The 13298-nt window shown below is 35.4% G+C and overlaps 1 protein-coding gene across 1 annotated transcript in view; it reads right to left on the bottom strand.

Moving 5' to 3' along the window:
* Window positions 1-5046: 5046 nt before the first annotated feature.
* The window catches only part of TRIP12 (thyroid hormone receptor interactor 12), an 86575-nt gene continuing 78323 nt past the window's right edge, over window positions 5047-13298 (bottom strand). The window contains exons 30-39 of the mRNA XM_081956358.1: window positions 12945-13101; window positions 12011-12109; window positions 10082-10196; window positions 9377-9531; window positions 8880-9044; window positions 8317-8481; window positions 7447-7560; window positions 6837-6931; window positions 6613-6716; window positions 5047-5571 (exon numbers count right to left, since the gene is read on the bottom strand). Coding sequence (XP_081812484.1) covers window positions 5375-5571; window positions 6613-6716; window positions 6837-6931; window positions 7447-7560; window positions 8317-8481; window positions 8880-9044; window positions 9377-9531; window positions 10082-10196; window positions 12011-12109; window positions 12945-13101 — 1366 coding nt within the window. The 3' untranslated portion in view covers window positions 5047-5374. The remainder of the gene's footprint in view (window positions 5572-6612; window positions 6717-6836; window positions 6932-7446; window positions 7561-8316; window positions 8482-8879; window positions 9045-9376; window positions 9532-10081; window positions 10197-12010; window positions 12110-12944; window positions 13102-13298) is intronic.

Here is a 13298-nt window from a genome sequence, read left to right as displayed (position 1 = left end):
TAACTTTTTTCAGTGCCCTTGTAACTTCCAACAAATGGTTATAAGTCAAAGGCAACCTGTACCTAACCCAATATTGATGCTGTCGAAGTTAGTGTATTTTGGATCTCTTAAAATCAAATGCCCTATATCAGAATATAATAAGTGTACCTTCTCTGTTGCAACATCTACCCCCTGGAATAACATCCCCAAAGATCCATGTTGTTCACACCCTGATAATGTTTTGAAAGTCTTTAAAAACCTTGCAGTACTTCAGGGCCTTTGGATATTTGTGGAGTCTCTATCAGTTGTGATACATCCTATATAGAATGTGGTTTGTTCAGACACATTTTTCCTTTTGTTTTTTTAACTGACAAGTGTCATTCTTGAGCCAAGAGCCCTCTAAATTTAATGAACAAACACTTCCAGAGAAAAAGCACTGCTAAAGGTTCCTGCTGTATGTGGAAGTCCACATCTTTAGTTAGAAAATTTAACTGAGAAGAGATTAAACCCTAAAAAAATATTCTTAGATTCTAAAACAGATTAGCCAAAAACATTTCAATTAACCAGATTACACTAAAATAAACAAAAGCACTTTACTAGTTGTGATTTATATATATATATACATAAAACATATGTATAGATATGTTATATCCATTCCAAAGTAGCTAAAGCAATTAGCAGAAATGGTATTCTTGTCTTAAAATCATCTCTTTGTAAAAATTATCATAATGGAGCTTTAAAAGCATTAGAAAAAGCAGATGACAAAAATGATGCCTAAAATTTATCTTCAAAAGGAAGAAGCTTCTGACATTTATAAAATCCCCATCCATTTAAGGCTCATTTTAAAGGAAACAAAATTGCATGCAACACTGTGTTTGAACAACATAATAGCCATGGTTGACTAACCATTGTTTACTGATTTAAGCCATTGTCATATTGCTTATCACACTGAATCACAAATTACATAAATTCAGAGTTCAAACAAACCAATTATATATTCTTTTATATGTATAAATCCACCCTCTTTGAGCTTTATGGGAAATGATTAGTTTTAGCTTGGCTTTTGGTCAAATTGGAACACATGATATGGTTTACACAATTACTAAGCCATAATGCAGGCCTAGTATGCTGCCTCCATTGACAGTGACTTATTCAATAAACCACAGTAAGGTAAAGCTATGTACAATGCATGCATCCAGTCAGTGACATTTTACAAGTGCTTTGCCATTGACATAATAGAGAAACCTGATTTAGGAAGAAATACTCAAGGCACTAATTTATTTATCTAGTTCAATAAATCTATCTAGCTCAATAAATCTATCCAGCTCAAATATCTATCTGGCTTTTATATCTTTCTATTAACATCTCATCAACTTTAACCAATACATCTTTAGAATTTAGAATTTTAAAGTAGCAAAGAGATGCTCAAGATACTAGCTTAATCTAAGGGTACTATAAATCAATGTAACTCTTCTGAAGATCATTTTAGAAGAAAATATTCCATTTTTTGTACATGGAATGTTTCCCTAGCATAAATCAAAGGCAATAAGTTTGTAAGAAGTGGCACAGACACCAATTTAGTATCTGAAAATTAAGCAGCTTGTTGTGTACTTCCATAATTGCTTTATTGTTGTCAAAACTGTGCCTTATGTCAGAGCTAAGAATTGTTCCTATATTAGGAATAAAATTCAGAGACTTAAAAGCAATTTTAAGACACTTAAATACAAATACATTTAGGGAAAGTACGTGAAGTTCTTTTGAGAAGAGTCACAGAAAGAGATGCTACTTATTGTGACAATTGTGTATGAAAGTAATGGTTCAGTTTCACTTTCTACTTTTGCCTATTTTTAAATAATTATGAAAAGACATGAATAAACAGAACAATGGAATGATAAGGTGCTCGTGAACTATTATAAAATTAATAAAATACAAATAATGTCTAGAAATATGTATTTACGATCAAGGACCCAGTATTGGAAAGCAGCAGTAGACTAAAGACAGGAAAGTACAAATGAAAATTTGTTGCACTTTCATAAACATTAAACTACTTAAACTACAGAGCTTACACATTGTTTCCAATAGTGATGTGTGTTTGTAAAGCTGGTATGCTAGGTTGCCAGTGAATGAATACTTTAATAGAGTAAAAAGAACTGGAAAAAATTACAAAATCCCAGAACTGGCAGACGAAGTTGAATGCTTATGGAGAAAAATACTTATTGTTCAAATTGTGATTGGAGCCTCTACTGCAGTATCTAAAAAACACCCTTGATATATGGAAATATCAAAATTTATTGGACCAGAGCACTTTACAAAAATCCACCCTATTTGGAACTATCCTTGGACACTACCTTAATTCTTAGGTCCTTTCTTAGGACTTTAATTCAGTTTCCACCAGTTTAGAATACCTACAGATGATAATAATATGGCACAATACTAACTAGAAATTTTCAGTTTGAAAGTTTAAGTTGAGTCATGATAGCTACAGGCAACAAAATGTGCTGCAATCATAAGAATTTCAGAGTACTGTTCGGAGTCCTGAAAGGGTAGCTTAAGAAAGAGTAGCTGTTGTTGGCACACTTTACCCATGCTAAGTTGTTGGGCTACAATTCCCACAATCTTTTATAATGTTTGCTATATGACTGCTTCCAGTTCTGGTTTGAGGAGTGTTATTCATATCTGAAGAGCAAAACCATTAAATTATTGTAAAGTCTTCAGGAAGCAGTGTTTTATGTTGTCACTTCTTACTGTGAACAGAACAATTATATATTTAACCTAATTCTTAAAATTTAGCAATGCATATAAACTGCATGCATTAAGCAACGAAAACTAACAAATTGTGTATCTCCTTAATTTGCTCAGTAATTCATGTTACTTGAACAGAATTCCAAGTCAGTCTTACAAAGTACACAGCTGGAGGCATCCGCCAGTCTACTAACTACTGAAGACAAACAATTGATCTACACTTTGTTAGCTGCTTTAAAGCACTATACTTCTCATACCTTAAACTAGATTACAGTGCCAATGTGTCTGCTAACAGCAGCAAAAAAATATACCCAAACTTAAGAGTATGACAATAAAGTGATGAACTGTGTCAGTATCACCAATCTTTTCAAAGTAACAGATCTTACTGGTCAATTTTTTAATTAACAAAAGACATACATTATTCAGGAAACCATGATGCAGTTTTCTATATTTCACTTCATTTTGGCAGACTGAAGTTTGCTATGGTAAAATAGTCAGAAGGCCTCTTCATACGATTCCTGAGCTTGCTGAATAAACACTATTCTTTTTAATCCTTCCCATTTCCAAATTAGGCAGAAAACGTGCCTGGAGCATGGATCCAATGGGGCAATAGCCCAGTTTTTCCCCAAAACAATATTCTCCCAATTCCACCCCACCCCAAAGCTACTTGGGCCTTCAGAAATCAGAGGACATTTTGAATTTAAGAACTGCCATTCAATGAAATCCAGATTCTGTAGGGAGACAACATGGGTAAAAAAAAATATCAATACAGATGATATTTTAATACAAAATATTTTTACATAAGTCAATTTTTTTTAAAATATAGAACCTTAAAAAAGAACAAATTGCTATCAATGTACTATAAACACGAGTCTTTGTGCCATGTTTGATAGCATTATCTGAACAATTTTAAACACCAGTCCATATTTTAACACTGCCTTTCGGTTTTTAAGAAATACTAGCCATGGTCTGTTATGTCCACTGTGAAGTACTTCCATTCAGTTCTAATCTGACAGACTGCTCAATGTCTTTGCATAATGATTTTCACGTTCAGCTTCTCATCACAGTTCAGTGGTGCACAATATGGCCAGTCCCATTATCTTAAAAGAATATCAGTTACATGTACTTGAGTACATTATGTAGTTACAAGTTCTTCATCTGAAAAGCAATCTTGCTGAGGTTTAATAGATGCTCTACCCTGATCATCCAACCAAATTTAACAGTACTCCAATGTTTATTTTGATTTCTCAAAGTTGAATAAAGTCATATGTCAGTTTTTCATTAAGAGATGAACTACATAGCATGTACATCTCAGGAATGTTTTGGAATATTCTATTTTTGAACTCATGAAAATAAAGAAAACTAGATCTTGCAAACTCTTGTTTAATGGTAAATCATCCATGACAAGATGGCAACTTAGCCAACGAAATTTAAGATGATTTACTTGCATTGGAATAATTTACAGGTTTGAACTTATGCATACAGTACAGAACTATGAACAAAAAGGTGAAGCAAACTTTATTTATATTCAGGTAAAAACATTAACCTGATGAAGTAAATTATTGCAGATTTGAGAAATCAGCACATAAAACAGTAGGACAGCATTTCTTACAGGTGCATTATCTGTGTCAAAAATGGATGAATTGTCTTGATCCATACCAGTATTGTGGGCAAATGGGGGGAGGGAATACTAGTTGACAGCAGGGGCAAGTAATTCAGAAAAAACTGTGAACTTAAAATAAAGGAAACAGGACTGAACAGGGAAGAAAAAAATATTAATTTGACTTTATAAAAAACTTTACATCAATTCAAAATGTTCTGGCCACATCATAAATATTGGCCAGACCAATCAATTGTTGAGTTTTTCAACTACACAAAAAGCATACACTCCTCCTAGCCCCTGGTAAGAGTTGGTTTGCCTAAATTACTGTGTAAACAGTTCTAGAGTTTATTCTGGTAAGTAGTCAATATACACTACTACATTAAAACTAAGCTATAGGAAACATCCTACCTACTTACAAAGGTGGAATTATTGACAATATATTTAATAAAATTAAATTATTTTTTTAATTTGAGAAAACATGGAACAGTAAATGTCCATGTCCAAAAATGTATCAATTGTGAGTGATGCACACAAATAGAGCCATGTGGATTGCATATCAGACAATACATGAGGGAGGGAAAGGGGAGCAAATCATGGTATACAGAACTAGTCTACTTAGCTAGAGGGTCCAATACTTCTTTCAATTTCTGTACTTATGTACAAAGTTGTCTTTGGGAGGAAAAAACTGCAGACTTGGCTAGATGGATACACACAGCCCAGTATTAAACTGCACAGCAACATTTATTGTTCCAGCCTGAAAAAACATCCCTTTTAAATTTCACACAGCAAAGCAAGTTAAACTTCACTCATTGATAAATGATAATTTAAAACAAGAACTTGCTAAAGAAACCTTGTCACAACAACTTTAGGGCCTGATCACTTTAAAGTCCAAGGGGCCTTTAATGAATATCAACCTAGTGTCTTTGTTTATAATCTGCAAGCCGTTTTCTAAACAAGGCGTAACGTTTCCTCGACTCAGATGATACATTTAGAAAAGAATCATGATTCTCTTTTTGCTGTAACAGGCAGACATTGCATTATTCTTTGTGATCAGGAAAGGTGGAATGACTGCTGCCCTTCTTTTGCAGCTATCAAAAGTTTTTCACGCATTATCTCAATACTTGAATAGTCTGGCAACTTGAGATAGTTTACACAGGTCATTACTGAGGGTAAGAAGTCATCTGGATTTTCTGTGGATTCAAATGTCTTCCGTACAATCGTAAGGGGAGGATTCAAACTTCGAAAGCCTAAGAAGAAAGTCGGGGAAAAAACTAATATTCACTACAAATTTATAAATAAAGCTATCAGGTTAGAATACAACATGATTTACATAGTTTTTGTATCACTAAAGTGGATTCATATGAAAACAAACTATCTTTTAACTTTTAACCATACCATTACAAAAGATACATGTGTGCAAATTTCCACAACCTTCATTTTTGTTGTATGGTTGGTAAGATGCATTTTCTTAATGAAGAATCGTAATGTTTAAAGTCAAAGTCTTTATATTTCCCCTGGAAGCTCCCTCAAATAGTAAAAGGTTTTTAAAAAAAAAACAGGAAGGAAAGGTAGAACATTTGAAACTATGATGTTTCTTCAAAAATCTCTTGCTAACTTGTTCCTTCCTCATCAGGCTAGAACTAAGAAATGAGTGACTGTCACAAAAAGTCTAGTTGTTTAAAGCTTTCTATGTGCATTTCCCCCACTGCAACAAGGTAAGCCTATAAATATGGACTCGTTTTATTTATTTTTATTTAGAAATATATTGCCGCCTGTTCGCACATTATTCAAGGCAAGCTAATGGTATTCTGATGAAATTATACATTTTTTTATTTTATTTATTAGATGCAGTTTTCCCTCTCAGGAAATCAAAAAGCATCTTTCCCCCACAATAAGCCGTAAGTAACCTCAGCTGAGAAACAGTGACTGACCCAAAGATATAAAGAGAATGTCCATATAATTAACCAAATCAGAGGCCAAATCTACTTTCATTATAACTTCATTTATAACTTCTTATATACTAGGATAATGTTGCAGTCAATATACACTTATCTAGGGGTAAAGTTTATTACACTTGACAGACTTTATTTACTGATATGATCCAAGCAGGATCAGACCATAAATTATTTTATTTTAAAATATAACTATGGAGGATTACAAATTAAAAATTATATAAATACCCCTTTTGGAGCTAAAGCTGCATTATGATTAAATAGAACAAAGATGGCTTTCAACACAAATAAATCATTATGATTTGTTTTTATTAAGATACCAATCAAAACACCTACCTCCTACTGGCAGTCTAGGGCTACCAGTCACAAACTGAAGAAATAATCTCTGCTGTTCACTATCAAAACTACTAAGAATTTCAAACAGGAATTTCACAGCACGACTAAAATAATAAAAAGAGGAATACTTCAGTTAACAAACACAGTTATCTTGATATAGATATAATATAAAAAGCTGCTTGACTCATAAATGAATTATTCACTTATCAAGAAATTTGTGTCACCTGTCATGTGTATATCCATGATCTGGCCTGCAACATTCCATTAGTGTCTTTGCATCCCAAGTGTCTGTTTTGCTACCACACAGCAACTGGTCCAGCTATAGGAGTGTTTTAAAACAGGAGGCAACACGAGAAATGTGAAGAGAGAAGAGTACAGAAGCCGTCAACTTATTACTGCAGAACTTATTAACAGAATCCCTTGTGCAGAACTACAAGTGCCACCACTTATCCAAATCTTGCAGAAATTGAGCTTTGTATTTTTCCTAGACTTTTGTTTCTTTTTTCCACCTATTCCTTATGAAGAAAACCAAATATCACAGAAGAGTATCAGCTCTTAAAAACCAAGCCACAAATTACATAATTATGTAATACTGTGTAAGAGATATAATGTTCTCAACATATATCAACTGCAAACACTAGAAAAATAAAAGTATATGGCCTTTTCAAAACTATGCCAAGAAACCAGGATAATTTAGTTTTATTAAGTTAAATATTTTCTATGAGAAATTTCCATTACCAAACAAGTTGTATATATCTACACATTTATAACCAAGAAAATACAATTCAGGAGTACAAAGTTATTTCTCTAGGCTCAAACATAAAATATACTAACCTCCTCGGGATAGAAGTACTGAAGATGACTAAGGGGAAAAACAGATTCAAATCCATCTCTGAATGAGTCAAATTGTCTAGAAACACCTTCATTTAGTGCCCAGAATATAACTAGCTATAAGAAAACATTGACAAAATAGTAACATTAATATGCAACTCAAGAATTTATTATTAATAATAACAGGTAACAATGTTTGTAAGAAAACTAATTAATATACCATCCAAATCTAAGCTATGTGACATAAAACAATTCTACGGTTGATAGTTTTCTTTTAGTTATTAAATAATAAAGCAAAAAAAATTCAGCAATATTTCTAATAGAAATTCTCCAATTATGACATTTATTCTGTATTAAGTTATTGATACCTGCTCATGCAGCATGATTAACTGACAATACTACATATTTCTTTCTAAATAATATTGTTGTCCTATGTGCTCCAGATTTAAGTGGTATATGATTTTAAATATATGTTTAAAGATTTATACTGATTTTTAAAGTGTAACTTTTAAGTTTAAAAATGATTAAAATATATTTCTTCTCTGAAACAGATTAAAACACAATGGAATCATAGAATATCAGTGTAATAAACACATTTTATTACATGGGGTTGGACCAGAAGACCTCCAAGGTCCCTTCCAACTCTGCTATTATATTGTTATTGTATTATTTATAAATAAGCATATTCAGGAACTGTTATTCACTAAATAACACATCACCTTTTAAAGCAAATTTTTAAAGAAACAATTAAAAATAATTACAGTTGAAGTTTCATCACCAGCATCATGGAACATGTCAGCAATCATTCAGAATTAGTATTAATAATAAAATCTTACTGCCAATCAAATCCTTCAAATCTCTGATGTTACTTACTCTGAGATATTCTTCTAAATTATGAATAGTTACAGGTATGTCTTTCCCTCCTTTTTTCAGTTCTATATTTGGAAACCCTGGCAATGTGAAATCCAATCCTAGATCTTCAACTGAACAGCCATTCATTGTAAGGGTCTCCAGTGCATATTGTAGACTTTCTTTGGTCTAAAGGTATAAGCATAAACACAAGTGATCATCTGGTAAAAATGTTCTGGCTTTCTATTTTTTGAGTATGTAGTTAAACATGTTCCCAGAAGAATTTATTTAAATTGGGGACAAGTGAAATACAGTAGAACCTCTGGTCATGAACGCTTCTGACCATGATCAAATCGGGTTCCGACCAAAAAATTCACCTTTTTTTGGCGGCTTATTTCCCCTTCCATGCCATTTTTTTTGTAAGCGCCAAATTTTGAAAATTAAGTTCAGGCCATGACCAGATCGGGTTGCGACCAAAGTTATAGAACGAATTATGGTCATGACCAGAGGTTCTACTGTACTCTTTTTAAGGATTAATTGAAAAGCAACCAAATAAAGCCTTTCCTATCTAATATTAGTATGGATACCTGTGATTTGTCTTGTTCAAGTCTTCTCTTCTGTCTCACAATTTCTTCAAGATGATACACAGATTTGGCTACTACAGGGTCAATATTGAACAAGTCATGAGATGTTAGAGATGTTTCCTGTCGCAGCATCCATTTGTAAAAGGGAAGGCCAAGTGGAAGGTCAACCTAAAAGCAAAAGGTAAAAAGTTTCAATACCTAAACCAAACTTTGGGAGGGAGGGAGGGAGGGGGAGGGAGGGAGAGGGAGGGAGGGGGAGAGAGAGAGAGGGAGAGAGAGGGAGGCAGGGAGGGAGGAAGATCTTTCTATTGAATGTAGACCTTAATTTTTTGCCAATTTTAGCTGAATTGTCAAAAGGTAAATCATATCCAGCTAATACTGAAGATGTAATGGTTAGTTTGCAATTTCACATATGAAATTGACATATATGACATATGACAATAAACGTTACCTCAAAGATAGTAAAAGTTACATCAAGCTCAACCCAGTTATGCTCTTACCAGTCTAAAATCCATGATTGCTTTTGCCATTAGTTTTCCCAGAAAGCGGAACTTCATTTTAACTTTAGCAATATGGGCAGGCTTAGCAGTTCTGCCAAATGGAAGTGCAAACAGACCTTGAATATTATGAACATATTTGGTCCCTTCTTGGCTTCCTGTTCAAAACAAAAAGTAGTCTTATATACAAATCATACAACAAGATTAAACTGGTAACATCTCAAAGCTAACCACAGTTTAAAAGTACTTGCTCTAGTGTTTTTAAAAACATGGACAGTTTCAAGAAAAATTAACAATATCCAGCAGTATAATATTTTCCCACTTTCTAAAAAGAATCACGCAGAGCAATCCTGCATCTGCCAGCTAATGAGAGTTGGGAATAAGCAAGCAAATCTTTGAGTTGCTTCTATTGAGGAAATGTAGAGGACTGTTTGTCAGCCCAACATGTCAATCATACTTGTAGTTCATTCTGCAAGTCTACAATTAATTACAGTATATTCCCACTAGTACTAGTTTTAGAAGTAAGACAGATACATAGCAAAAGTGACCCTAAATTTACTGGATTCTAAATCCCTTAGTCTCTGAAGAAATACTCAGCAAACTAACTTTCACACTGTATTCCCTTCTACTTCACTGGCAGATACCCTTTCCACTGGCAGATACCATTGAATCAATGATGGAATGCAATTTGATTTGACCCTTATTTACCTTTAGGATTGGCAAGAGTAACTTCTTCACCTCTCCACAGGCCCAAGTCTGCTCGTTGTAATTCCTGAGATACAAGTGCATAAAACTCCAGTGTGGGGCCTAAACCTGTGCCAACCTTTTGAGGAAAAACAAATCACTATTACACATTTTATGATCTTTGAAGGGAAAAACCAACAACAGCCCTGCAACAGAAAATGCTAGTTGTTAAAATCCAGCAAACCATCGGTCTTGATCTTGAAAGGAGGAGCAAACATAAAAAAACCAGCACTACAGTGGGAACACTACAGTGGAAGACTTAATTATAAGTCAGTCACAATGGAAAAATAATCAAAATATTTTCACTTCAAATACCTTTACTTTAATTTTGTGAAAATTCTGGACAAATAAAATTAAAGTTCCCATGTTAGAGATAACAATTCCAGAATCTTCCAGAAGATGTGAAATGTCACAAGATTTCAGTCAAGAACAACAACATGAGATTTCATGACAAGTTTAAACTTTAAAATATTTTTAACAGTAATTTTCAGATTTTGTAGCTGCAATAGTGCCAATCTGTGTGCTTATTGAGGTTGGCAGTGGACAAAAAATGGGAAACAGAAACTTAGAGCACAGAACCTGTTTAATCCTTTTAGTGGGGGGCACCGTTTTACGGTGGTTCTCCTCCTACCTGTCGGATCGGTCGCAGTTTGTGTTGACTGGAGGGCAGAGATCGACCCCCAGGTGCGTCACTTGTGGGGTGCCCCAGGGGTCGGTTCTCTCACCCCTCCTGTTCAACATATACATGAAACCGCTGGGCGAGATCATTCGTGGTTTTGGGGTACGGTATCATCAATATGCTGATGATACCCAACTTTTCATCTCTACCCCAAACCACCCAAACGATGCCCTCGACGTGATGTCCCGATGCCTGGAGGCTGTGCGGATCTGGATGGGGAGGAACAGGCTCAAGCTCAATCCCTCCAAGACTGAGTGGCTGTGGTTTCCGTCATCCCGATTTGTACATCTTGTTCCATCTTTGACGACAGGGGGAGAAATTTTAGCCCCCTCAGAGAAGGCTCGCAATCTGAGAGGCCTCCTGGATACGCGGCTTAGTTTAGAAGAACACCTGACGGCCGTGACCAGTGGGGCCTTTTACCAGGTTCGCCTGGTACGTCAGTTGCGCCCCTTCCTGGATCGGGATGCTCTGTGCACAGTCACTCATGCCCTCGTCCTTTCTCGCCTGGACTACTGCAATGCTCTCTACATGGGGCTGCCCTTGAAGAGCACCCGGAGGCTTCAGCTGGTCCAGAATGCGGCCGCGCAGGTTGTCATGGGGGTACCTAGGTGCTCCCATGTTACACCCCTTTTAGGCGGCCTGCACTGGTTGCCGGTTGTTTTCCGGGTGCGATTCAAGGTATTAATTATGACCTTTAAAGCACTCCATGGCTTAGGCCCAGGGTACCTGCGAGACCACCTACTGCCACCAGTAGCCTCCCACCGTCCAGTACGATCCCACAGGGTTGGCCTCCTCAGGGTGCCGTCGGCCAGAGAGTGTCGGCTGGTGACCCCCAGGGGGAGAGCCTTCTCTGTGGGAGCGCCTTCCCTCTGGAATGAGCTGCCCCCGGAGCTTCGCATAATCCCCGACCTCCGGTCCTTCCGACGTGCCCTAAAAAGTTGGCTTTTCCAGCAAGCCGGCCTGGCCTGTTAATTTTAACTTATTTTAAATGTATTGGTTGTTTTTTTTAAATTCGGTTTGTTTTTTGGATATGGATTTAATTTTTTTTTAAATTTTTGAGATGTGTGTTTTTTAATGTTGTACGCCGCCCTGAGTCCTTTTGGAGAAGGGCGGCATATAAATCCAAACAAACAAACAAACAAACAAACAAACAAACTCACTCACAGAGGAAGATAAACAAACAGTAGAAACAAACAGCCATAATCTTTGCTTACTTCATTTTCATACTGGATTTCCAACATAGCTCTTGAACTCCCCAGATCTTGCATCACCGATTCTGCTTGTTTTAACAATTCCTCTCTATTCACTGTGCGCTGTTGTCAAAGAAAAGGACAAATTATTTATTCTGCATTTATTGTCTAGCTATATCATCATAACCATATATGAGAATATAAATTCACGGATGTAGACATGACATTTTAAAGATTTTTTTTAATCCTGTCTTTATTATTTTTATAAATAACTTAAGGTAGCAAACATACCTAATTCTCCTTTCTCCTATTTTCCCCATAACAATAATACTGTGAGATTGGTTGGGCTGAGAGAGAGTGATTGACCCAAAGTCACCAGGCCAGCTTTCATGTCTAAGGCAGAACTAGAATTTTCTGTCTCCTGATTTTTAGTTTGACACCTTCTCTGCAAAACTGACTCTCTAGCCATGTAAATTACATTTAATTTACTTTCATTCATTTAAATTACATATAACGGAAATCTGACATAGGCTGAATTCACATATCATGCTAGGCCCTTGATGACAACCAAAAAACAGGCCTTTTTCAGGCTGTTTTCCAGGCCAAAACCAGCCCAAAAAACGGCCTGAAAATGACCCAAAAATTGAAAACAGGAATTTGGGTGCCAGCCAGCTGGTCTTTGAGTTTCCGACGCTGCGGCACACGCACATGCACACATGTTGCGGTTTGGGCACTTGGTGCTGAAAAGATTCGCCATCACTGTCCTAGGCTTTGAGTTGTTTTAGCTATTGTTTGCTGAAATAATCTATTATTGCAGATGAGCACAGTGATTCTGATGTTTATTTGATCCTAGTTTCTTCACCTTATAGGGAAGACAGGCAGCATAAAAATTAATTAAATGAATTAACTATTCAAAATCCAATGGCTTAAGAAAGACAATTTTCCTATAACAATTTACCTTTTTCCGATCCAGCCGGGGTGCTACTCTGCTATCCTGAGAATCAGACTGATTGATTTCTGGATTAGTGTCCAACAGTCTCTGCATGGCTCGATCACGATCAAATGCAGTTACATAAAACAGCATTTGCCGAGTGTCAAATGGAAAGAAAAAAGGACTATAAAAAGAGAAATGATGTTTACATTACAAGTTTATTATTTTGGAATTAAATGTCATTACAAAGCTGTAATCATGAAGCTGAAAACACTTTCATTATCTAGTTCTCCCTGCCCAATATAAAATATTAAAATAACTTTTCAAATAATATAATGAAAAATATTAAATAAATATTAAATAATTTTTATTTAAATAAAT

The sequence above is a fragment of the Natrix helvetica genome, assembly GCF_964273705.1.
Source record: "Natrix helvetica genome assembly, chromosome: 5".
Taxonomy (NCBI): domain Eukaryota; kingdom Metazoa; phylum Chordata; class Lepidosauria; order Squamata; family Natricidae; genus Natrix; species Natrix helvetica.
Note: the sequence above shows the minus strand (reverse complement) of the source record. Positions and strands in the feature narration are given on the sequence as shown.